Below are 26,807 nucleotides of genomic sequence, written 5' to 3'. Positions count from 1 at the left end.
GATTAGAAACTGTTATCTAATAATACCAATTCTTTGAAAATTTAAAAGACTTTTTATGATTACATTTTGTAAATTGTTCATGTGTACTTAAAAGTATTTATTTCTATTTTTCTGCAATGATGGACTTGGTAATTTAGAATAGCCCTTCTTGTGAAAATAACTAGAAAAGCTGGACAAAATAGAAAACAAACACCTGAAGTCATTAGAGAACTAATGGAAAAATCCAGTGGAAAATTCAGAAGAAAAAAAGAGTTGTTGAATCAAGCATTAATGACAGCTTTTCCCCTGGGATATCTGCTGATCCCAGAGAAGATGGCTAAGAAGCTTGAACAGAACTTCTGACTAAATTATGGAGTTAAGAAGACAAAAATTGGAGTTCATGGCCTGCTCTGGTAAACTCTACAGGCTTCAAGTTGAGACATCAAAGGTCTGTACCCTGGGGAAAAGTATGAACTAGAAGGAGATATGCTCAGAGTCCAGTCATCTCAATCACTGACTCAAGTGATTTTAGCTTACTAGTGCTCAAAACCCCTGCCAGGAGACATAAATCCTTTCTGCAAAAAATATCACTTCAGGGCTAAAAGTATAATTTCTTCACACAGTAGTTCTGGCATTCAATCCAAAAACAACAACATAACTTAACAAAATATTATAAATAAAAATAAGCATAAATAAAAAAAAATAGCATAAGTAATATAAAATAAAAAAATGTAAGAGATGGGCGCCTGGCTGGCTCAATTGGAAGAGCATGAGACTCTTGTTCTTGGGTTATGAGTTCAAGCCCCAGGTTAGGTGTACAGATTACTTAAGTAAATAAATAAACTTAAAAAAAAAAATGTAAGAGACCTATAGGTAAATAAGATAAATTTGGTAAAAAACCACAAGAAAAAACAAAGGAGCTTCAGATAATAGCAGACCCCAAAATTACTAGACACAGGTTTTAAAATGATTTATGCTTAATGTGTTTGAGAAAATAAAAGATCCGATTGAGGTAGATAACTAGACAGATAACTAGAAACCATAAAACAGAAACAAACAGAAATGACCAAAATGACAACCAAAAAAGTAACAACTGAAATAAATGCTTCAACAGGTATGTTTGACAGGAGATTAGAGACTTCAAAAGAAAACCATGAACTCAAAGAAAGGTAAGAATTATCTAGAATGAACCATCAGAGACAAATGAATGGAGACATAAAGGATAATATAAAATGATCTATTATACATTTGAGTGCCAGAAGGAGAGAAGGGGGACAGGATGGGGGAGAAGCAGTATCTGATAAAAGCTGAGAATTTTCCGAAAGAGAATAAGAACATCATATCCCAGATTCGAGAAGCATTACAAACTTCAAAAAGAAAACCAACAAAACCCAAAACATTTAGTTACATCGTAATCAAACTGCTTCAAATTTAAGACAAACATCTTAAAAGCAGCCAGAGAAAAAAGATTACTTTTAAAGGGACAAAAATAAAACTGACATTATTTCTCAAAAAAAAATTATGGGAGCCAAAAGCAATGGAATATATCTTCAAAATGATAAAATAGCTGTTAATTCAGTGAAAATATTCTTTGAAAATGAAGGTGAAGTAAATGGTTTAAGGATACAAAAATTGAATTTATCACCAGCAGACATTTACAAAAGGAAATACTAAAGCATGTTCTTCAGGAAGAAGAAATATCCCAGACAGAAGCTCAGAAATTCAAGGAGTCATAAAGCACATAGACAAAGTAAATGTTTGAGTAAATATAAATGCACAGTAACTGTATAAAAATGTTGTCTTGAGGAATTTAGGACATTAAGTATACACAATGTATATAACATGAAGTGGGGTGGTAAGTAAAGCTGATGTGTTCTCAGGTCCTTGTATCATCCAGGAAGAGGTATAATACAACCTAATAAAAGAATATATAGCTCTCAAGTTCATGGGGCAGGAGAAACAGAGTAATTAAAAAATAATCAGAAAGAATGCAAAAAAAGGCAAAACCAACATAGGATAGGACAAATAAAGAACAAATAATATCATAATAGATTCAAATCAAACATATTAGTAACTATGTTACACATAAATGGATTAAACACTTCAATTAACAAAATATTATCAAAATAGATTTAAAAAATCTATTCTTTCATACCACTCCTCAGAGTAAAATGCCTTTCCCATCATACTCAGAATAAAATACAAACCCTTTCCTGGCTTCCAATGCTAATACAATTTAACCCTTTTATACCCCCCAAACTTATTCTTTTCTTAGTCACTATACTCCAAAAAGGTAGGCTTCTTTGATTCCTGAAACATTCCAAATTAGTTCCTGCCTTAAGGTTTGGCTTATTGCCCTAGCTGCAAGCATGGTTTCATTTTTTGCAAAACTGGATATTCCCGTCAAATAGGAGCTTAAGTGGCATTTTCCTAGAAGCTTTCCTTCCTTCCTCACATGATCTAAAATAGTCATCTATTTTAATATCCTGACTACCACTGTTAACTATCTTATATTCTTATTTATGGTCAATTATCACTAAAATGTAAATTCTTTCATAGTAGGGACTATGAGAGAGAGAAAGAGAGTGTGAGTGGGGCAAGGGCAGAGAGAGAGACACAAAATCTGAAGCAGACTCCAGGCTCTGAACTGTCAGCACACAGCCCAACTCGGGGCTCGAATTCATGAAACACGAGATCACGACCTAAGCCGAAGTCAGATGCTTAACTGACTGAGCCACCCAGGTGCCCTGCAGTATACTTCTGAAGAGCATGTTGTTTTGTTTTTCCCAAATGAGGAAGATGAGAATTATAAGGAGGTTACAAAGCATACTTTTGAGAAAGAAATAAGCCCCTTTCATCCATTCTTAAAGAAAATAAAATTTTAAAAATTACCCCCTTACAGAAAGGTTTTAAGGGTAATTCCAGGAATGGTGATTGATATACTTTGGTTACTTTTTTACTCTTTGTTCTATGTTTAGGATTTTCTTTTTCACATCAAAGCAATCTTACTGGTCATAATTTTGCAGCCTGCTTTTAACTTGGAAAAGAAACACTTCCCATTAGAAAGACTAGTCTAGGGGACCCTGGGTGGCTCAGTTGGTTAAGCCTCCGACTTTGGCTCACATCATGATCTCCCAGTTTGTGAGGTAGGGCCCTGCGTTGGGCTCTATGCTGACAGCTCAGTGCCTGGTGCCTGCTTCAGATTCTGTGTCTGGCTCTGCCCCTCCCCCGCTCACACTTGCTCTCTCTCTTTCTCTAAAAAAAAAAAAAAGATTAAATAAACATTAGAAAGACTAATCTACTTTTAAAAAATAGCTATATTTCACTAAGTATACATGATAGCATTTGACTCATCTCTAATTGCTAACTACTGTTTCTAATTTTTTATCATTATAAGTATTGCTACCACGAATACTTTTGTTCATAAAGCATTTTAAGAGTAATGTAACTAAAGTGATTTTTGTCCACAACATTCATTTAAATGGTATTTCTTAAGGGGAAGGAGGTGGTTAACACAAAAAGGTTTCAGCTTTCTAGGTATTTATGTCTAATTAGGAAAACAATATACTATAGTAATTTGGGGGGAAATTACAAAGGCACCTTGTAATAAAGGACATAATAATCCTATTTATTAAAGCAAAGAAAAAGCAATTTTAATTTCTCAGAAGAGGAGCTAATCAGGAAAACATTTTGTGAACAATATGGAGCTGGTCTTTGAAACACTGATAGGTCTTAATGGTTGAAAATGTTCCAGGTCATTGTGGGTGTTGAAGGAGGAAGTAACTTTTCTGCTGTTCTTAAGTTATTTGAGAACAGTTCTCACTCAGGACATTGCAACTTTTAATAAAACAAACAAACAAATAAGCCTTAACAATAAGCAACCAAGACTTGGATCAAAGATTAGACTAATCCCCTTGCCAAGAGTACTGAATTTCTTCCTAATCTCCCTTATCCACGTCTTTTATTTCCTTTCATAATTTTCCCCTTTCTTTTTATCTGTCAAAGACTCTCATCTATTTTAAAGAATGGAAATAGGTAAATCCCTCTACTTCAACACATGTAACCAATACAAAACACTGTAATTATTTGTGGGACAAAAAAGACAGGGAGATGCTGCCTTTAAACATATATGGTATGCATTTTAATCTTTAGGAAACATTACGTATAACAGATTTTTCACACTGTAAAAGAAATTAGAATATTAAAGGATATTAATCAAGGGTTATTTATCAAATTGTCAAATACCAAATAAGGAACACAGAACTCCATGATCTATTAAAAATGATAAGCAGATAACGAATACTGACTGTGATTTCCTCTCGTGGTTTTACTCTGGCAGGAATAGATTCCATCCTGATAATAATTCCAGTCTTACTGTCACATAGGAGGAGATGCTCTGTGAACCTCAATGAGGCTGCCAGGTTTAGGACGGATGTAAGAACCAAAGTGTCAGAAATGAAAGAGTAAGACTTCACAGGATGTGTTGTTACTGACAGACTGATAGCCAGTTTCCTTCTCCACCTTTTCTTCCTCAAGGATAGCAGCTGCTTCCCACAGATACACAAGCAGAACGACTCCAATCCTTCTCTACCACACTTATCATCTGCAGATGCCCTGGGGCTTGTCTATTTACAACCTTGTCCCTATAGAGCAGAGGTGGAACCCTCAGGGAAGTTCTGGATCCGTCAGCAGCCGGTCTGTTTCACAAACTATTTCTCAGCCCCACCCCACCTCCAGCTACTTCCAACGTTGGTACTTACAATTCCCGTATCTTTATCACATTATTCATCCCCCTTCCACCCCCACCAAAAAAAGAAAATTTAAAGTGAAAACAACTCATACACTCTGTCTCTAGGCCCCTTTTTCATATAAAGCATGCTTCTTTTAGGTGGCTCAGAAGTGGTTCCCATGGTTTTTCGACCATTTATAGCTTGGGTATCATGCTCTCCAGGTACATGTATAGCCACTCCTGCCTGCCCAACCTTCTTAAATTTCTTGTTAAGCTTCCTAGTTTACCTCCCAAGACCAGCTTTATAACAAAACTAGATACTGGCAAAAAGAGATCCTGTAAGTGAAATTGTAGATACAGTCACGTCTTAAACAAGGATCCCAAGTTGTGAGATTAATTTCTGGGTTAAAGGTGCTCTGTATATCCACTTCAAGCCTGCCTCCAGTACCGTGGCTTACAGCCAAATAAAAAAAGGCACAGAGTTGCTGGGTACAGATTTTGGAAAAAAACACAAATTAAGAGGTACACGGGAGTTTCACTTTTTCCCCAGCTGATGATATATATTTTTTAAAATAAAAGGAAACCGTCCACATTGGAATGTATTAAATAGGCAGAATTCTCCTCCTGGTTTCTCTGCTCTTGGTAGATGTTCTTCTGGCTTCAACTGGTATATATGAATAGTGAAGAAACATCTGAGGATCAAATTCCACTGCCCCGAGGAAGAGGAGCGCTGCAGGACGCACTAAAGCAGGTAGAAGAGATGACGGAGGGACAAACAGGTCTGTGGAGATCCGGAAAGTCTCCAGGAAGGGGCAGCCTGGAAAAGGAGAAGGTAAAAGAAAGCGCGTGGCTGAGTTCAGGCAATTACTGTTGTCTCAGCACGACCACGGCCTGTGATTTTTCTCCCTCACTAAATCCTCTGGGGTCAGTCCCCACCCCGTTCATCAACCTGCGCCTCCATCGCCTCCCCGGGCGAGGATGCGCTCCTGCCCAAACCACCCAACGTACCTCCGAAGCTCACGGTCGCAGCAACACCCCCCGCCCGCCCACCTACCTGTGCTGCGCCTGCGCCTCCCCCCCGCGCACTCTCAAGGTCAGCACCGCCCCCAGCCTCTAACCTAGCACCCACGGAAGTGGCATTAAAGGACGTCCTGCGTATGCTCACCTCTGCGTGGCGTGGGGTCGCAGGCGTTCAAGGAAGGGAGGGACTTCCTGTCCCGCGCGGGCAGAACTTCCGCCAGAGCCGGAAAACTCTCTCCCTCGCGTTGTTTAAGAGGCTCCCGTCTGCAGGGTGGGGAGGGAAGGTCCAGGACGGTCCCGGGGATTCCAGGGCGTCCGGTCTACGACCTGTCCTTGGCGCCATGGTGAGTCCTCGTTTGAAGACTGGAGTAACAACAGGGGGAAGGAAGGGGCCATGAGGTCAGTTCTGTGAAGGTAGCCAGTCGGATTTGAGGATGGAGCAGGCGAGAGCAGTGGGATGATTCGTGGGGGCAGGACGCCGCACCTGTCCCGGAGTGCTGAAGCTCCTGGGCCCCTGAGGAAGCGGCATCCGCCCTGCCCAAAGGCGAGGTTTGTCCAGGAGTACCTAGTAGGTAGCCAGAATGTTCGTGGTCCATTCACTGTGTATGGCGTGTGGCGCCAGGTGGTCCCTAGAGCTGACCTTGCCGGGTTGATCATTTCCTCCCCTCCCTCCTCCTCTGCTGCTTGGCAGTGGCCAAGAACTTAAGATCTTAGAAATTCCTTTAGCTTTTCCAAGTTGACACAAAGGAACCCTTTCTTGTAGAGGATCAACACTTGTCACCTAAGATAAAGGGCAAAGTCAGCTTATCTTTCAGACTCAGCCCATTTGAAATTGGGAAGGGTGTCATAAAAAATTCAGACTCGGTAAGGAGGGATTTTATTCGAAAGGAATATTGCAAAGGTCTGGGGAATGGGACTATTGCATAGGGAGAATGCTCTAACCATAAGATCGGCAAGAGTCTCAAAGGTTAAGCAAAAAGGTTTTTCTTTTATAGGGAGGAGTAAAATAATGGTAGGAAGAACCATATGTGGGGAGGTGAGATGAAAGCATAGTACATTGAACAGTTAATCAGATTGTCTTACTCTCAGGCCAGTTTGTTCTGAGGAAGAGCTGTCAAAAAGGAGTTGTATGCTGCTTCAGACTGAACCGGGGGAAAGAGGATCTTAACCAGAATTTCAGTAACAAATGTTTTGTTTCAGTTGATCTGTGGGCACATGCAGTTCAGCCAATCACTTGTGAAACAAGGAATGGGAATTTGTGGGCTCTGTCTCTGAGCTTGTCATAGGTAAACACGTGGGGCATCTGTGAGTCTTACCTAAGTCATGTGGGTACCAGTGGTTCATTGCAGTAAGCCCTTTACAAAACACAAAAGGGTGTAGGGGGTATTTCTGAACCTTTGCTCTTTTCCAAGATCACAGGGATCTGGTAAAGTTCAACATTGTCAATTATTTGACTATATAAAAGATTTCAAATTCTCATCTGGAAGGGAGTGTGTCTTGGCATTTAGTTTCAGTGTACCGTGTTTATCCAGGACCAAATGTCGACCTTGTTCAGCTGTTGTGTACGATGTTGGACTTTGGAATGACTTAGAAACTTCAATGAATGTGAAAGAAAAGAACTTCAAAGTAATGTGGTTTCTGGTGTACTCTACCAGCTAATGTAACATATGATTCTTTTTGACACTCTGTGTGTTTTTAACTTCAGTGAATAATACAGTTTTTGTTCATTAAGAGTTTTTTTTCTTTTCTTCTCTTTTATATCAGTGAAATTAAGACAAAGATAGGGTATAGTAGAATGAGAAGGAGCCAAAGACAATAATTAGCCTAACCACCTCCACTCAACGCTCTCCCTAATTTGACATAAGGAAGAGTCTGAGGTCTGGAAATAAGCACTGGTTTCCCTAAGATAACACTAGTTTGGCATAGTCAGACTACTACTGACTTAAAAACTCAGTAAAAAATCTCCACTTCTAAATTTAAGCTCAGTTTTTGCTTATTGGTCTGAAAAGCAGAGGATGAAAATACAATAAAAATCCTTAAATTTACAATAGTCACAAAGAAGCTGAATGTGAACTTACGCCCAGTATTCTGTAATACTAGAAGGAGAACTCCTCCTCCTGCCATCTCAAAAAATATAGTTTTATTTTAGGTTGAGGTAAACTCATGCTGTTTCTCAAAATGTCACGTAAGAGAATGTCACCTGGAGAAGGTCACCAGGGGCCAACTAATTGACTCTCCATTCTGGTATTGCTTATATTTTTGTGTTAACTTACTTAACTCCACTTAAGTGTTCCCAGTCATGAAGTTGATAACGTCTGTATATGAAAGTTTAGGCAATGTATGGAATCCTTCAAAAGAAAAGGTTTAGACATTAAATGAAGTGAGGGGTTGAATTTATTTTGAATACAGCTTGGTTAAATTGAGAACTTTTTCACAGCTTGGGCCTAATGCTATGCAAAACAGGCTGTACTTGAACTCAGAAGACCCAGATTCTGCCCATTATTAGTTCCATGAATTTGGAAAAAGGAGTCAACTTAGGTAAGGGTTCCAGTTTCCTCCTAGATAAGAGAAGTGGGGCTTGATGAAGATTAAAACATCTTTTTTTTTTTTTTAAGTTTACTTATTTTGAGAGAGAGAGAGAGAACGAGCAAGCTAAGGAGGGGTGGAGAGAGAGAGAATCCCAAGAATCTGCACCGTTGCAGAGCCTGATGTGTGGCTCGAACTCACGAACTGTGATATCTTGACCTCAGCCTAAACCAAGAGTTCTTAACTGACTGAGCCACCCAGGCACCCCAAGATTAAAATACTTTCTAATTCTCACATTTCTGATTCTTTAACTTTCAGGACTTTTTTCAGAAGAGGTACATGTTTCTCACTCAAAAAATTTTAGTTTTGGGGCGCTTGAGTGTCTCAGTCGGTTGAGCGTCCCACTTCAGCTCAGGTCATGATCTCATGGTTCGTGAGTTCGAGTGGGTTCGAGCCCCGCGTCAGGCTCTGTGCTGACAGCTCGGAGCCTGGAGCCTGCTTCAGATTCTGTGTCTCCCTCTCTCTCGTCCCCTCCTCTGCTCATGCTGTCTCTGTCTCTCAAAAATAAATAAATGCAAAAAAAAAAAAAATTTAGCCTGACTTCCACTTTTTTCCTTACCCAGTTTTTTCCTTACCCTTTTGATTTTTGAAATTTAATTTTTTTTTCATTCTCCTTGTGTTTTTTTTTATACATCATGTAGGTAATACTTGGAATCTTTGTACATATGTTTGGCTAGGTATTTCACTATTGTCCTAAATACTATTACAGAATGGAAAGCAAAGCGTTGGGACACCTTGATTTTACTTGTTTTAATTGATAAAAATTCACTCTGTTCTTTTATTCCCTGGTACATTAAGTAGACCCAAACTCAGTAAATTCTTGTGCATGTAATAAGGTTCTTCTGTTGTGAGCAGATGAGAGTAGGATTATGGTCCAGACTAAAAATACTTAGTATTCACTCTTAAGTTTTTCTTTCATGTTGTAAAAATTGTTAGTCTATAGACAGTTTACTAAAGGAATGATGAAACTATTTCTTCTCTTATACTTTTCTTTTTGAAAATTACAAATCAGCTGTAATTAAATAGATCTTTTTACCATTTAAGCTTATTTGCAGGACAAAGTATGTAGAATAGAGCTAGTTCCTGGAATTGGAGGTATCTCATGGCTTGTTTTATTTATGTAGCATTCTGTGGTAATTTTTATTGCTGGGATTGAGCTATGTTGTCTGTTGGCAAAAAAAAGGGCTGTCAACTTCTGCCTTACTCATTTAGAGTTAATGAGAAAGATTAGGGGGCTGAAAGGGGTATTGAGAAGAGAATGGTAAATGTTATAAGAGGTATGTATAACGTGCTCAAAGAATAGAAGAAAGAAATTCTAACAGTAGGTGTCATGTAGTAGGTGACTTAACTGAGGACACTAGTTCTTAAATTTGAGTTTGTGTAGAATTCACCTGTGATGTTTGATAAAAATGCTTATCTGGGCCCCATTAATGGGAGGTAGAGTTTCAGAATCTTACTTTTAATGAAGAGTTTTACAGTTAAATCTGAAATTGGCAGTCCTTAAACCATACTTTGAGAGAACTCTAATGCAGACCTTACAGACTTTAGTTGAGATATTGGAGAGATTTGTGCTGGGTGATGATCAAACATCTGCAGTTTATTGATATGGTGGATTCTTTTAATTGATTTTTGAATATTGCACTAGCCTTGCATCCCTGGAATAAATTCTGTTTGGCTGGGATATATAATTCTTTTCATATGTTGCTGGGTTTGATTTGCTAAAAGTTTAGGATTTTTGCATTTATATTTATAAGAGATAAAGATGATCTGTAGTTTTCTGGGCTGAGTGCTTTCTGTTAAGGAAGGTTATTAATTGTTGATTCAGTTTCTTTAATAGATACAGGCCTGTTCAGATTGTCCATTTCTTATGTCAGTTTTGGCAAATTGTATCTTTCAAGGAATCAGTCCATTTCATCTAGGTTATAAAATCTGTGGGCATGGAGTTGTTCGTAGTGCTTCTTTATTATTTTAATGTCCGTGGAGTCTGTAGTGATGTCACCTGTTTGGTTTCTGGTATTAGTAATTTGTGTCCTCCTTTTTCTTAGCCTGACTAGGCTTATTGATTTTATTGATCTTTTCAGAGAACCAGTTTTTGGTTTCATTGATTTTTCTCTATTGATTTCTTCTTTCCAGTTTTACTGATTTCTGCTCTAATTATTACTATTTATTTTCCTTCTGCTTAGTTTGGATTTAATCTGCTCTTTTTGTAGTTTCCTAAGGTGGAATTTTAGGTGTTTGATTTTAGATCTTTTCTAGTATTTACATTCAATGCTATAGATTTCTGTTTAAGCACTGCTTTTGCTACATACCATAAATTTTGATAAGTTATGTTTTAATTTAATTAAAAATATCTTGAATTTGTCTTGGTTTTTCCTTTTTGACCCATGTGTTATTTAAAAATGTATTGTTTAGCCTTGACATATTTTGGGATTTTCCACTTTTCTTTCTGTTTACTGATTTCTAGTTTAATTCCATTGCAGTCTGAGGGCAGACATTGTATGATTTCTGTTTTTTTTTTAAGTTTAAGGTGTGTTTTATGACCCAGAATTTGGTCTTTCTTGGTGAATGGACATGTGTAGCTTCACGGATGAATTCTCAGGTTTTATCAATTAGCCATATAGTGGCAGAGATTTGGGTTTCTTCCCACATCTCTGATTTTTCCTGTGACTTCTCTCCTTCACTACTTTCCTAAAGAGGCCTAGTTCAAATAATAGTAGAGACTGTTCTCATGGGTAGAATTTGGTTTATTTAAGATTGATTCTTAAGACTAGCTTATACTCTGGTTTTGGTCCACTTTTTAAATTTAGTTCTTTTGTTTGCTCTGGAGTAAAAGCATAAAGCAAATTTGGTTGATTTTAGAAAATCAGAAGATAATTGAAAGTGTTCATTTCTAAGAGAGAACTTATTTTCTTAATGTTGTACTGTGGTTTTGCCCATGTTACTAAGTCGAGCGAACACAACTTACCCCAAAGAAACTTGTCTGTAAAGTGTCTCTTTACTCTTTATCTACCACCTACAAAAAAAAAATCTTTGAAGGTCTGGTAGAATGAACATTCGCTTGGTTTTGATTGAAATGGTTATACCTTTTCCTTCCCCAAACATTTAAAAATCATGGTCTCTTCTCACAAGTACTGTTTAATCAATTATTCACTATTTATTAAGCACCATCTGTATGTCAGGTATATCTGAATTCTTGGCCATAGGGATATAACTTTATTAAACAGGGATAATACTGCCTTTGTGGAGCTTATGTTTTACTGGGAGATTCTGATGATAATGAAATGAGACATAATATGTGTTGGTTGTGATAAATGCAACTGAGAAAGATAAAAGCAGGGTGAGGGATAGAAAATGATTAGGGTGGTTGTTTTATTAGTTAAGTTATTCAGAGAAAACCTAAATGAGGTGACATTGGAACAAGTATGATTTAATATACATATGTATATATCTTCAACATATATGCGTGTTATCTGTGAGTACATATTTGGGAGCTATACTCTAAACAATTACTATAATGTCAGGCACAAAGCTCATATTGTCTGTAGCTATATAATTCTTCCAATAAAGTTAAACATTATCATTTTTCCAAACAGTGAACAGGTAAATAATTTAAGTATTTTTTTTTTTTTAGTTTTTTATTTTTTTCAAGTTTATTTATTTATTTTGAAAGAGAAAGAGAATGAGGGAAGGGGCAGAGAGAGAGGGAGAAAGAGGGAGAGAAATTCCTAAGCAGGGGTCCACACCAGCAGCATGGAGCCCAATGTGGGGCGTGAACTCACAAACCAGGAGATCATGACCAGAGTCAAAACCAAGGTTCAGACATCCAAACTACTGAACCACCCAGGTGCCCCTTAAGTATATTTTGTGTTTTTTTCCTTAAAGAAACCTCTATAATAGTAAGTGATGTTTTATTTAATAGATTGGTTTGTGCCACATATTTTTAGTCTTTTAGTATATTTTTTGTGAGAATACAACTCATTAACTCACAATATACTGATTTTACATTCATATCTTTCATTTGCATAAAACAGACTTAGTTATTCCATTGTTAAAGTAGACTAAAATATCTTTGTGATTTGCCCATAATCAAAAGATTTAGAAAAACCTGGTATCATTTCAGCTTTTGATTCTTTGATGTTGAGACTCAGGGTCTTAAGTTGTATTTATTTTTAAAAAATCTTTAGGTAGTATGAAAAGCCAATCTGCTCATACATGCTCATAAGGATGATTTTGGGGAAAGTACAATAAATATATGGCATGGAAAGTATGCTTGAACTAGAACTAGATGACCTCTGGGGTTTGACTCAAGTTTTTGTGATTCTGAATTTGTGAAACTGAATATTACTGATATTCACTGATGCACATTTAGTTGAATGTATATTGAAGTGACTGACAGTGGAGGGAATATTCAATTTGTCTTTCAAGAAGAGTTTCACAGAGGATTGATTGGACTAGGTCTTTTAAGGGTAAGTAGAAGTATGTTAGGTGGGTAAGAAATTGAATTTTAGTTTTCCTCATTTTATTTAAGTAAAAGTATTTATGTATCCTACTTACATTAACTCATTTAAATCTTCATGAAGTATTTAATCTTGGATTTTTTTTTCCACCTCCACTTTTTTACCTGCTTTTTTTTTTTTTTTAACCTCTATTCCACAGATGTAGAAATGGAGACACAGCAAGATTAGAGTAACTCTTCCAAAATTAAAGTTATTGGTGGTGGAATTTGACTTGAACACAGGCAGTTTGGCCATTGTATTGTTGTGCCAGTCTTACTGTTTACATTTGATAGGTTTTAACTTATGAGAGGAGTCATTTCCAGAACATTTTCCTATAGAAACAACATTAGGGTGTTATATTTCTAGAAAGTCTTTCCCAATCTAGTTAATAACTTCTATTACATCTCATATACTATTAAAGAAATCAATCATTACTGTCATGCATAGCACTAATGATTAGCCTAATTCAAGTGCCAAACAGGTCTGACATTGCTGCATTCACTCAAAATAAGAAATCAGTCCTTCATATTCTCTGCACCTTAATTGCATCCAGTTAAGGCACTCCTTCTGTACAGTATTAATTTCCATTGCGCCTCTAGTATAGACTTGTAGTAACATTGATGAGGTGAGGAGCAATTAGAGAACTGGAGATGAATTGGAATTTCTTGCCATTGTTAAGTATCTAGTGTGCTAAAAGCCTGTCTCAGCCTATTTCTTTTCCTGAGTCCTTCTAAGGATTGGCTTGCTCATATCCTTTCACTTGGACTACCTGTTGCTTATAGCTAGAACTTAGTTTTCTCCCTGAGTTGCAAATAACATAGTATCATAGGGTACATTCCCTACCATATGGTCAACGCACATGATAAAGGTTATTACTACCAGTAGATTTTTTTAAAAGTCACCTTGCCGTGTTACTTACTTCCAGCTGATCATAACTGTTTACTTATCATAAAGGTCTTTTAGGGAAAAAAGTTGAAGCTCTGGATGATATTGATGAGTCTTTGCAATACATTCTTGGAAGTAGAGAGGTTTGGATTGTGAAGAAGAGATGAGATGGAAAATAATAAGGGACACTAGAGAGAGAAAGGGAGACCTTTCTCCTCCAGAAATTAATTATGAAGAAAGAACTTCAACAAGCTGTTCTTTTCTGTATTATAAATATATGAGTATAGATTGCCATCATATGATGTCACAAATAAGGCACTATAAGGCTATGGTAGGCTATGGCTTTTTTTTTTTTAAATAAACATGATACTTTTATCTTTTTGATAAGTAGTAGACGCCTTTTGAAATACTAATCTGATTGCTTATTTTTTTTATGTAGTTATCTGTGTCTGCCCTTTACACAGTGCTTAGCTGATTTTTGTTATCTTTCACCATTTGATTGCCACTGTTTGCCCAAATACAATGATTTACCTAGCAAAGCAATGCCACACTTTCCTGCTTTTTTTTTCCTAAAAGAAAAAGTCATATTGGAGGATTCTGCTCCATCATGACTTCATTAAGTTCATTATGTTTGTTAAGTATTTTTATCATTTCAGAAGATTTTAGTCATTTTTATGATCAGTATAAATGATTGATTAAAAATGTTTCTAATTCTTTGTGATTTATGGGCATATGTATTCAAATATGAATGTTTATGTCTTTTGTTTCTGAATATAGTCTTGCTCAGAAGAGAAGCCATGACTTTTTTTCCTGAAAAGTTTTACATTATTAATAGTTACATTTATTAGTAGAATTTTCTTAAGTTTAAATTCTTGCTTATTGTCTTTTCCCTTCCCTGTATTAGGTTAATTAATATTAGGACAGTGAAGCTTCATTTTATCATTTATTACCAGACAGCTTTGTTGGTTGGGTGGGTCAGATGCTAACTAGAATTAGAATTGTAAACTAAGTCTGTTTTCTAATCAGGAGGGAGAGATAAGAAAGCTTTGGTAACATTCATTATAATGTTAAATCATAACTAACTGAAACATTAGTTGGTTAAGACTAACACTATTTTGGGGGCACCTCAGTGATTCAGTTGGTTAAGTATCTGACTCTTGATTTCAGCTCAGGTCGTGATCTAATGGCTTGTGAGATCAAGTCCTTCATTGGGCCCTGAACTGGCAGCATGGAGCCTGCTTGGGATTCTCTCTCTCTCTCTCTCTCTCTCTCTCTCTCTCTCTCTCTCTCTCTCTCTCTCTCTGTGTAAATAAATTAAGTAAATAAATAAACTTTAAACAACTCTTTTCTAACTTGATTCTGTTATTTATTGAGTACTTTTGATTTTGATAGAGAGCTTCTCAATCATATTAGAAGTATTGAAGGTCATCATAGTTCTTTCTCTTGATAGTCACTGAAAAAGAACATTTCAGATCATCAAGAAAAGGAATCCTTTAATAGGTAGAATTGGCCAAGTATCTGAGATAAACTTAAAAAACAAAACAAAATAATATTGTAAAACTCTTGGTATTCACAAGTCTCCTGAGAGAAATTCCTGCAAACCACTAACAGAGGGGAGAATGCTGGGCAGTGGGCTAGGTATACTCCTTTACATCAGAGCTTGGAGCTCTGATTTACTTTCAGGTCTCCTATAAATGTTAGCTCATTTAATCCTTATGAAGAAGGGATAATTGTTCCTATCAGCAGTAACTACACTTCACAGGCTTTGACGATGGTTTAGAAATGGTAGGTGTGTGAATGCCAGTAATCCATTGTGTTTATTTAAAATAACTGCAATCATCAACAATAAGATCTTTTAAGAACTTGGAGATCATTTGCCAACTCCTATCTTTTGTAGATAAGAGTGAGTCCCAGAGAGAGCTAGCTCATCTGTTATTAGTGACAGCGAAGTTCTTTGATTCTAGTATGGTTAATTATTCAGTACATTAAAATATTTACAGTAAGTGCATCTTTCCAACAGTTACCATTAGGAGTACACCTTAAATTTTCTTGGCTTTTGTGTGTGGCTTAAAATTTAGAGTTAAGCTAAAATTTTTATTTTAAATTTGTTTTGATGACGTTTTATTAGTGTACTTACCAAAGTTGTCGTTCTTAGTTTGTTTAAAAGAAAGTATTTGTAACACAGACTTAAATTGCATTAAATTGAGAGTATTATCTTATAGAAACAGACTACTTTCTCGGAGATACAGTGTATTGTCTTTTGATCTTAAAGTGAATAATTTTCTTTTTTATGCTAAAGTTTAGTGCTTGGCACATAGGAATTGAATGTAGTGAAGGACAGTAGGCAAATTTATGCTTTATCCTTTTATTTCATCTAAAAGGTAGTATTCAATATATATTGAAAACCTGCCGTGTTAGGCACTTTCCGGGGAGTTGGGTTAGGGCTCAAGAAATGAGATGAGTAGTTTCATTGGAGAAGAGATCCATAAATTGTTGGTCACAGTTGAGCATGATAAAGTCTGTTTTGGAGTGATGTATTTTTTTTTTTTTTTTTAACAAGGAAGGTTTTATAAGGGAAGTGAATATTGAGGGATGGGTAGGAATTGGTTTGAAGTTGATGATCTATAAATGCTAAATACAAATTTATTAGTTGTAATTAATAGCTTCTTTGGATATAGATCTATAGGGGTATTTTCTGTAATGTCAGAAAATACAGTTAAGGAAGAGTACTACATTTAAGAATGCCGTCTTCCATTGAACCTTTTATTTGTTGCTTATTAGTACTATAATGGAACATTTATGAATGTCTTAGAAAAAGGTGAAGTGGCTTGTTACCATCTTTAAAAATACTGCATTCTTCACCAACATTTTTTTAAAGATTTTTAAAAAATCAGTGTTCATTCCACACTGTATGTTAGCCAATTTGACAATAAATTATACTTTAGAAAATTAAATAAATGTTTATTCATTTTTGAGAGAGCATGAGCATGAGAGGGGTAGGGGCAGAGAGAGAGGGGGCCAGATGATCCGAGGCTGGCTCTGCACTGATAGTAGCGAGCCCAATGTGGGGTTGGAACTCACGAACCATGAGATGATGGGTGACCTGAGCAAAAGTCAGACACTGAGTCACCCAGGCATCCCTAAAGAGAATTTTTTATTTTTATTTACTTATCTTTTATTTATTTATTTTTATTTATTTTATTTTTATTTATTTATTTGAGAGAGAGAGAGAGAGTGCACACACGTGGGGGAGAGGGACTGAGGGAGAGAGAGAATCTTAATCAGGCTCCATGCTCAGTGTGGAGCCTGACACCAGGCTCAATCCCACGACCCTTGGATCATGACCTGAGCTGAAATCAAGAGTTGGACACTCAACCTCAACCAACTGAGCCACCCTGGCACCCCTCTTCATCAACTTTTTAACGACTTTGCCTTACCAATTTATGTCAAGAAATATGTCTTCTCAAGTTTATTTATAAATTTAATGAAATTCCAAGGAATGGTTTTATATCGTCATGTTAAGCAGCAATAAGTCTGGAGTTGTTTTTGAATATAGTTATATCAAATTCATGCATGCTCCTATGTTGTATGTGTTATTAAGATATTAAGGATGTACCAAGGTATTTTATTGAGAATTTTTGATTTTTGGCTTTAAAGTACATTAAATTTCTTACTTTCAGTTGGAAAATAGCAAAAATTTCTGCTCATACTTTTTACTTTAAAGAATTAAAAGCACATTTTGTGCTGTGAAGCACGATGCTGGCAAATCAAACAAATTCTGGAAGCAATTAAATTCGAAAACCCATGTGCTTAAATTCAAATCAGAGCAGTTGGTAATTATGTTTTACAGTTTTCTTTCTCTGATTTTACCTTCTTATTTATATAATTCTATTGGTAGTATTATTTTGAGTTGTATGAAGTTGCTGTTTGGTAGGTCAGAACAGTTAAGTATCTGTGATTTCATTAGATTTGTTTAATAAATCTATATTAAATCAGTAGGTGACCTTATTCTTTAGCTGGTTTTCTATCAAACCCTTTGATTATTTTCATTTTGTTTATTCAGCAAAGTTTTCCTTTTCTTATTTTCAGACCTGTTTAACTGTCTGTAAGGGCTGGGGCTAAGTAAGGACCAGCGTAGCTCACATAATGAACCCTAAGATTCTAGAAATAGTCTATTGGCAAGAATTCTCCTTGCTTGTTATTGATTGTTTAAGGCTGCTTTTACCTGCTTTGGCATTATATGGAAGAGTTTCTCATCTTGATTAAATCTATACAGCCCTTAAACCTATTAGAAGTAATCTTTATTATTATTTTTTTAACCAGCTTGAGTCTGTTAGTCATCCACATGTATATCACACCTTTCTTCCTGAGTTTCTAGACCTCTTCTCAGTCACATTGCCAAGATCCTGAGCTTGGTTTGTTTATTCTTCAAAGTCTCTCAAACTTTCTCCATTCAGGTTTTAAATTTAATACATCTCTACACTACTTGTACTTCTCTTCAGTAGGACACGTCTCATAAAGTTTTTTTCAGCTTGCACCTTTGGTCTCATCTATTTCTGAATCTTAAGTGATTAAATTCCCACAAACCCGTCTCTAGAACATTCAGCACCCATCCAACATTGGTTCCTTCCCTTTTGCCTTAAGCATGTTTTATTTTCCTTCTTATGAGGGTATATTTTAAATATATTTTCTTTGTCAACCATTCTAGTATCCATCAGATTTTCCTGTTATTGCTCAGTTTCTTCAAAGAATAATTTTGTCCATTATTTCCATCTAATCTTTACATAATTGCTTAAGTTTTATTCTTTTTTAAAAAAATTTTTTTTTCAACATTTATTTATTTTTGGGACAGAGAGAGACAGAGTATGAACCGGGGAGGGGCAGAGAGAGAGGGAAACACAGAATCGGAAACAGGCTCCAGGCTCTGAGCCATCAGCCCAGAGCCTGACGCGGGGCTCGAACTCCCGGACCGCGAGATCGTGACCTGGCTGAAGTCGGACGCTTAACCGACTGCACCACCCAGGCGCCCCGCTTAAGTTTTATTCTTATCTGCTGATACTTCCCTTACAGAGATAATTAATAATTTTATGCCTAATTACCTTTTTTCTCTAAAAATTTTAATTTTTTGTTTTTTCTCTTCCTTTTTTCTTTCCTTCTTCTTTCCTTCTTTCCTTCCTTCCTTCCTTCCTTCCTTCCTTCCTTCCTTCCTTCCTTCCTTCCTTTCTTTCCTTTCTCTTTCTTTCTTTCTGTCTTTCTGTCTTTCTGTCTTTCTGTCTTTCTGTCTTTCTTTCTATCTTTCTTGTAAGCTCTGTGCCCAGTGGGGGACTGAACTCACAACTCCGAGATCTGGAGTTGTACACTCCACTGACTGAGCCAGCCAGGTGCTCCTGGTTTTGCTTTTGTTTTTGAAGCTTAGTTCAGGCTTTTTGGTGTTCATTGTATTATTTCAGATGGCTTCTATTTTACCTCTTTGCTTCCAATTATTTTTCACTTTAATTTTCTACTTGATGGCATAGTTATCTTTCCAAAATATATATATCTTTCCAAAATATATATAATGGATTTGGTTCATTCCAGTCTTAAGATCCTGAACTTATTTCCGAGTACCTGAAGAAAAGTCCATTATGTGCAACCCCTATCAAAGTCTAAAGCATGTGGAATTGCTCATTGTTTTGGATCTTGCCATTTACTCTCTGTACAGGTGGGTGTATCTGTCTAAACTTTTTTCTTTTCTGTGTGAGAGTGGGATACTTCTTTAACCTTTTAACACTAATTCACATGTCACCTCTGTGAACCAGTCTTTCCCAGCTCTCCCACTTGGATTTAATCACTGCCTTTCTTGGGGTGCTACCATAACACTGGCACTGACCTCTACCATACCACTTATCACATATTATTTGTAGGTGGAAGTCAGGAGTGGTTAACACTGTAAGAGTTTGATACAAACACCTGATGCAAGATACGAGTTATTCTCTAACCTTGAACTTAGATATGGATTGGTTCCAAGACCTAAGATAAACTAGATTGTAGCCAAAGCAGTGGTATTTCCATATTGAAAGATAGAATAGTTTTTATTTAGGTGTTTGTCTTTGGAAAGAGTATATCAATTGGAATGCAGTTTTATCAGTTGAAAGTCTAGAAGTTTAGCCAGATTTAAACATATTTATCCATATCTATTTAGGGTTGAGAGTATTTTGCCCCCTAGCTATTCTGTATATTCAAACTTCAGCACTGAATGAATGAGCTATCCCTCAGTGCTGCCTTTTGGTCTCAATCACTACTCACCAAGCAGCCTACTTATTATTTGACCTCCATAGGATCATTAAGACAGTGATTGAATGGAACACTTAGTGTACTTTAACATCTGATCTACTTGATAGTGTATGTTTCACTGTAAATTAGTTGATAAAATTCTTACAACCTGATTATTGCCAGTCTGTTTCATGTAGATTGGTTGTACCAGTGAAACATTTTTTGTGTGTGTTCTGAAAAGCTGAGAATGTAGCTAAATTGCTGTCCTTGGGAGGCCTGCCTGAGGCTTGATGTTCCTGCAGTTTTCATGCACATTGTCTCTAGGATTCTACAATCACCCAAACCAAAATGTCCTGAAAATATCTTTGAAATCGTCTTCATTTTTATTCTACAGTTGTTTTCCTTCATGTTCATTCACAGAGTTTGATTGGTTTTCTTCTGACATACTTTATCTTTTTTTTTTTTTTTTCTTAGTTTGAACTGCTTCTACCTTAGTCTTAGGTTTTCTTTTTAATTAATATATTTCTATGTCTCATTTTTCTTATGTGTTACTGGCATTATTTCATCTTCCTATCCTGTTTGCTTAAAAGTCTTCCAAGGTGATCTTATGTGTCCTCTTGGTTTTGAAGACTCAACAATGTTAGATTCTGTCTTCATTTTATTTCCTCCAGTTCTTTGCCCTATAATACAAAAAGCCTGCTTTGGTTGAGCTAAGATTTTCACTGTTGCATGGTTACTCTCTGTTCACATTTTCGTTTAGCCTCGAATTCCCTTTTACTCTTTATCTCTGTGATATTAGTTTCCATGTTAGGTTTCACTCTATGAAACTTTTCTTTCTTCTTCTTCTTCTTCTTTTTTTTTTTTTTGTTGCTGTTTTATTATTTTTGAGAGAGACAGAGTGTGAGTGGGGGAAGGGCCAGAGAGAGAGAGGGAGACACAGAATCTGAAGCAGGCTCCAGGCTCTGAGCTCAGCACAGAGTTCATTGTGGGGCTCGAATCCACAAACTATGAGGTCATGACCTGAGCTGAAGTCGGGGGCTTAACCAACTGAGCCACCCAGGTACCCCATCTATGAAACTTTCATATGCAGTTTGTTCAGTTTCTCTAGCTTTTGTTCATAGTACTGTCCAATTTTGTCCTGCAATACTGTCTTAATTTTTTGGTACCTAGTATGATAATCTTGGATTTTAAGTTCTGTTAAGACATATTCTTTTGCAGTGTTGCCATTCATTTAGTTGTTCAACAAATATCGAATGCCCTATTATATGCCTTGAACTATTCTAAATGTCATTGTGCTAAGTATTTGGGATTTAAGTCTGTGAAACACAAAGTTCCTTTGCCAACTTCTTGATAACAGCCAGCAAGATATTGGATATATGTTAGGCAGATAGCCTGTACTTGTAAATTAAATTTTTATTTGCTTTTCCTGTTTATAGATATAAATAATTTCTACAGTGATATAATTTGGATTTGTATCATTTTTCACATTGTTTGACCGAGACCCTAACCACTTTGTCACATAATATATGGTGATATACAGTTCTTATCACCAAAGTAAGAGAGATTATACCTGCAGTACTGCTACTGACTTTAGCACAGTTCTTCCTGTCATACCTGAGCTTAGCTATCTTAGTGCTGCGGGGTTAGCAATTTTTGTTGAATACTGATCTGATCATACTACTTCTCATGGGTTTCCTGTTGCCTTTAGGTTACATTCTAAACCCTTTAGTTTTGAAGCATATACCACTGATGGCTCGTTCACTCAAGCTGAGTTCATTGGATTTTGACTCATGCTTTAACATCCAAAATGCCCTTTCATAGGTTTTCACCCTTAATAATTTCTTTCTCTCTCTCATTTTACTGTGTTCTCAGAACCTTCTGCCTATCCTCTCATCACTTTGTATCGTAATGGTCCCTTTACTCTCCTAGTTCCCTGGCTGCTCATTGGTGACTGGGACTCTGCTATTTCTCCCTATTGCATTTGAGTGATCTAATGCTCAGCGCATGTACTTTGTTGCTCATTAAATGTTCATCGAATGGGCTGAATTGATTTAGTGGAAAAAACTTTAGGTTGGAAATTAAGGGTCTGGGTTTTGGATAAGTCTAACTTTGATCTTTGTTGTTTGAACCCGATTTCCTCATTTGTAAATTGCTCAGAGGTAGTTTAAGTGCTCAAAGTGTGAATTTGAAGTTTTATGTAAATCTAGGTTGAAATAACAAAATGTATACCTTTAAATTATTTGAGCATCTCTTAAGTCTATCTCAACATGTCTAGCTATCAGTAAAAGATGTAAACAGTCAAGAGACAAAAATTAGGAAGGTTATTGGGTAACATTGGGTGCTCTGATCAGATGAGGGGCCACCAAATGTGGGGTGTCCCAATTGGATGGGGACCGGTGGCAAGGCAGTGAAGAATTCATCCAAGGCATAAGGAGATAGAAGTTTACTGAATACACTCAAGGGAGTGGCTGGCAGGTCAATAGAGCAGAGGCTGCCACAGGCATTGGTGAGGGGCCACATTATAGGGTGGAGAGGGAATGTGGGGACTTTGGAATTTCCCCTTTTTTGGTAATCTTAGGAATTGTGCCTGGTTGTAATTGGTCAGTTAGGGCCTATACTTATTTTGAGGTGGGTTGCTTAATGAGCTTGTTTGCAATCAGCTGTCTGGTTGCTGTGGGCCCTTTTGCTTTACTCAGGTTAGCTTTGCTCAAGCCTGTTGCCTAAAAACAGCCTCTATAGGTAATATCCTCTTTCCTTTTTCTCCCTTCTAATTTATTCAGGGAGATTGTACTTGAAATCGTTTGGGGGTGTCTGAGTCCCAAGTATATATGCAAATATGCCTTCTAATGTTAAACAGCATGTGCTTTGTTTCAGTTGGTTAGCAGGAGAGCTAGTTTAATGAAACAAAACAAAATGTCAACTCTACTAAGTCTGACACAGTATTCTGAGTTTTATTTTCTGTATTGACAAGCAAGATAAAATGTTGATATTTGATATATTTTATTTCTTGGAGAGTTGTTTAATTTTCCTTGGTAAGAACTTTTTAAACCTACCCAGAAATGATTACTGACAAAACTTGAAATGATTATTCTTCTAGAGACTAAAGGCAAATAACTTTGTCTTGCTCTTCATGGCTTCAGGTTAATAGATAATAGAAAGTTATCTTAAGTTGAAACCTAAGTTGCCGTAGTATTTCACCCATCTTGGGTCATATGAGCTATTTCACGAACAACTTTTCCCACTTTTAGTTATCAAGAGAATCAGGGCCTACTGGCAATGAATCTAGACAGAAACCATCACTTTGGTTAAATTTTGATGCATTAATAAAAGCATTAGGGCTACTTGAGTCATTGATCCCAGTGGTTGTGTTTGAGACTTGAGCCATGATGGACTTTGTAGCCTCACTGTATCTCTCCCCAGTTTAACCGTTTTCTGTTGTGAAATATTTGATTGTTTATGGCTAAATGTATTTAATCATTGTCTTTAATTAAAAATGAGAAATATTCAGGGATTTTTATTTTTAAGTTAAACAGTTCAGTAATCATGCTTTTGTATAAACTTAGGTGTACATAGGCACACCTGAGTGGCTTAGTCGGTTGAGCGTCCAACTTTGGCTCAGGTCAGGATCTCATAGTTCATGAGTTGGAGCCTGGAGCCTACTTTGGATTCTGTCTCCCTCTTTCTCTCTTTCTCTCTCTCTGTCTCTCTGCCCCTTCCCCGCTTGTGCTCTGTCTGGCTCTCTTTCAAAAATAAACAAACATTAAAAGAAAAAACTTAGGCATACATAGATACTAAGTTGGGGTGAAGGCAGGTTATTAGAATGATTTTTATGTATTTATTTTTAGAATGGTTTGTTTCTAAATTTCAAATTGTTGTGTCCCTTAGTTAATGAGTTGAATATTTTTTATACTTTAACACATTAATCCCTAGAATGTACACTATAATTGCTAATTTCATAGTAATGTCTCAAAAGTTTATTTTAGTATTAATCTATTAAATTGATAATATATAACTGGTAACATACAATATAATAATTTTGGTGAAATCATTTCCACATAATCTTACCTCCCTAAAAATTAGATAACATTCTAGGAAAGATTCATTGACTTCTATTAGAAAGTCAGAAGAAGACTGACTTATATAATAATACATTTAGGACAGTATATAGATGAGCTTTTGGGAAAATATTTCTAGCTTCGTTTAAAAAGGTAGAAGTGGCAGGGTGCTTTGGTGGCTCCCTGAGCCACTGGACACTGTTAAGTGTCCCGACTCTTGATTTCAGCTCAGGTCATGAACTCACGGTTCATGAGATCGAACCGCACATTGGGCTCTGCACTTGACCGTGGGGAGCCTGCTTGAGGTTCTCTCTCTCTCTGCCCCCATCCCACGTGTGCACTCTCTCTGTCCCAAAATAAATAAGTAAATTTAAAAAAGAAATCTATTTGAAAGAAAAAGTGGACGTGGCATAATGAATAGTGTTCAGGTTACATTTTTGCCTTGAACATTTTTTAGTCAAACATTAGCTACTACATTGAGAGCGGTGTTTGCCTTTCTTGGGGTTCTCTTTAATTCTTCCTTTGCCTCTATATTTGATAAACTTTTGAGTTCTGCACAAAGATATCAGAATGCATTTCTCTTCTCAGTACCAGAGATACCACTGTAATTTAAAGCTTCATTATTTCTGGTCTGGGCCATTGTAGAAACCCAGTTCATATTTCTAATTATCCTCAATCCAGTTTGCTGATACTTGTTTTTGCCTTTGCATGATTTACATCTTCACTTCTGCATCTATCAGCAATATCATGCTTAGTGATTTGAAGCAAAAGAAGAGAGTTGAGCAAAATACCTCTCTTTCACTGTTCATCACATTCCATCATATATATTTTCCGTATCAGTCTTTCTGAAATGCCACTTAATACCTGTAACACTTACTAGATATGACTAAAATATGATTTCTGCTATTAAGGAGTTTACACTCTAATAAATTGGTATATGTATATTTGTGAGAGATTGTACTAGATGACCTTGAAGATTCTGTGATACTATCACTTATTTCTTTAAAGACTGGATTGAGGTTCACTTGGTCCACAAAACTTTCCCTGACTAAAAACTTATCTTCTGCTTTTAAGTCTATAATCTCAAATAGACCAACCTTCTGACATACTTGCTAATATATTTCTTGGCCTTGTTCTGCCTGAAAGAATTCTTTGTAATGGCATTCATTGTATGGAGATTGCAGAACTTCTATCACAAACTACACAGAAAATAGGGTAGTAAATTCAAGTGATAGGAAATGTGAAAGTAGAAAGGTAAAAATGTAACCTTTGATGTTAGGTGAATATAAAAGTGGTCTGAACCTTAACCCAGTTGGTAAAATTTAAGGCAGTAAAATATCCACAGTAAAACGAGAGTTGAGGCAGGTTTAAAAAGCATTTTAAAAGCCGTCCTGTTTAAGAACCACTTTTACTTCCTTTTTTTGGAGAACTGTCTGTACATATTTTTCCTCTTTTTTTTTTTAATTAGGCATTTGGTCTGTTAGTACACTAGTTATTCCTCCTCATCCCCACCATCCACTGTTTCACTTCCCATGATTTCAGTTACCCAAGGTCAATTATGGTCTGGAAGCAGATGATCCTCCTTCTGAGATACAGTCAGGTCAGTAGGAACCAAATGCTATGTCACAGTGCCTGCGACATTCGTCTCACTTCATCTAATCACGTAGGCATTTTATCATTTCACATCATTACAGGAAGGAGGGTGACTGTAGTACAGTAAGATATTTTGAGAGAGAGAGACCACATTCAGGTACCTTTTATTACAGTATATTGTTGTAATTGTTCTGTTTTGTTATTAACTATTGTTAATCTCTTACTGTGCCTAATTTATAAATTAAACTTTATTGTAGGTATGTATGTACAGAAAAAACATTGTGGATATAGGATTCGATACTATCCAAGGTTTTGGGCATTTACAGGGGGTCTTGGAACATACCTCCCACTGATTTGGTGGAGGGACTACTGTAGTTGATTTGTAAGAACTCCGTTTATAATATCTAATAAGGAAATGATCCCTCTGTCATGTGAATTACAGATGTCTTTTCCCAGTCATTTGACATTGTTTATATCATTCTCTATTGCAGAAATTTGATTTTTCTTAATTCATAAAGTTTACTTTTTAGAGTAGTTTTAGGTTCACAGCAAAATTAATTGAAATGTATAGAGTTCCTGTGTACCCTTTGCTTGCACATGTTCACCCTCCCCTTCTATTACCGTTCCACCCCACAGTACTACATTTCTTACAGTGATGAACTGTTGGTGGCACAGTTTGTTATAATAAATGAAATTTGATTTTTTTCAACTTAGTTTTTAGGTTTTTTTTTTCAATCAGGAGACTTGTCAGTTTAAAAAATTTTTTTTTAAATGTTTCTATTTGTTTTTGAGAGAGACAGAGATCATGAGAGGCAGAGGGGCAGAGAGAGGAGACACAGAATTTGAAGCAGGCTCCAGGCTCTGAACTGTCAGCACAGAGCCTGACATGGGGCTCAAACTCATGGAGTGCAAGATCATGACCTGAGCCAAAGTCAGAGGCTTAACCAACTGAGCCACCCAGGGGCCCCGAGACTTGTCATTTCTTGAAAGCCTTCTCTCTTCTTGAAATTTAAAAAGTTTTCTTACAGAATTAAAGTAAAAACTTCAAAAGAGTTATAATAGAGGTAATAACAATGACAATAACAATAAATAGTATTCATACATATGGAACTTTCTCTGTATCAGGCATAATTTATAACCACAGCTTGATTAGGTAGGTTAAGTGAATAGCTTTATTTTATAGGACAGATAATAAAGGTACATACTGTTTAA

The 26,807-nt window shown here is 36.4% G+C and overlaps 1 protein-coding gene and 1 long non-coding RNA gene across 3 annotated transcripts in view; one reads left to right on the top strand and one right to left on the bottom strand.

Moving 5' to 3' along the window:
- Positions 1–2,253: 2,253 nt before the first annotated feature.
- On the bottom strand, positions 2,254–5,880 carry LOC122490863. The gene is made up of 2 exons (XR_006299267.1): positions 5,763–5,880; positions 2,254–5,525 (listed from the first exon to the last, which is right to left on the bottom strand). It is a non-coding gene; the product is annotated as an uncharacterized LOC122490863 (long non-coding RNA).
- Positions 5,881–5,930: 50 nt separating this feature from the next.
- Positions 5,931–26,807, top strand: part of TMEM161B (transmembrane protein 161B) — a 72,226-nt gene continuing 51,349 nt past the window's right edge. Inside the window, exon 1 of one of the 2 annotated variants that reach the window (XM_043593266.1) lies at positions 5,931–6,072. In XM_043593266.1, the coding sequence (XP_043449201.1) occupies positions 6,070–6,072 (3 nt within the window). In that variant the 5' untranslated portion in view covers positions 5,931–6,069. The remainder of the gene's footprint in view (positions 6,073–26,807) is intronic. The other variant, XM_043593265.1, reaches the window with a different exon arrangement.

Source organism: Prionailurus bengalensis, chromosome A1 (assembly GCF_016509475.1).
Source record: "Prionailurus bengalensis isolate Pbe53 chromosome A1, Fcat_Pben_1.1_paternal_pri, whole genome shotgun sequence".
NCBI lineage: Eukaryota > Metazoa > Chordata > Mammalia > Carnivora > Felidae > Prionailurus > Prionailurus bengalensis.
The sequence above is the reverse complement of the archived record's forward strand: the minus strand, read 5'-3'. Positions and strand labels throughout refer to the sequence as shown.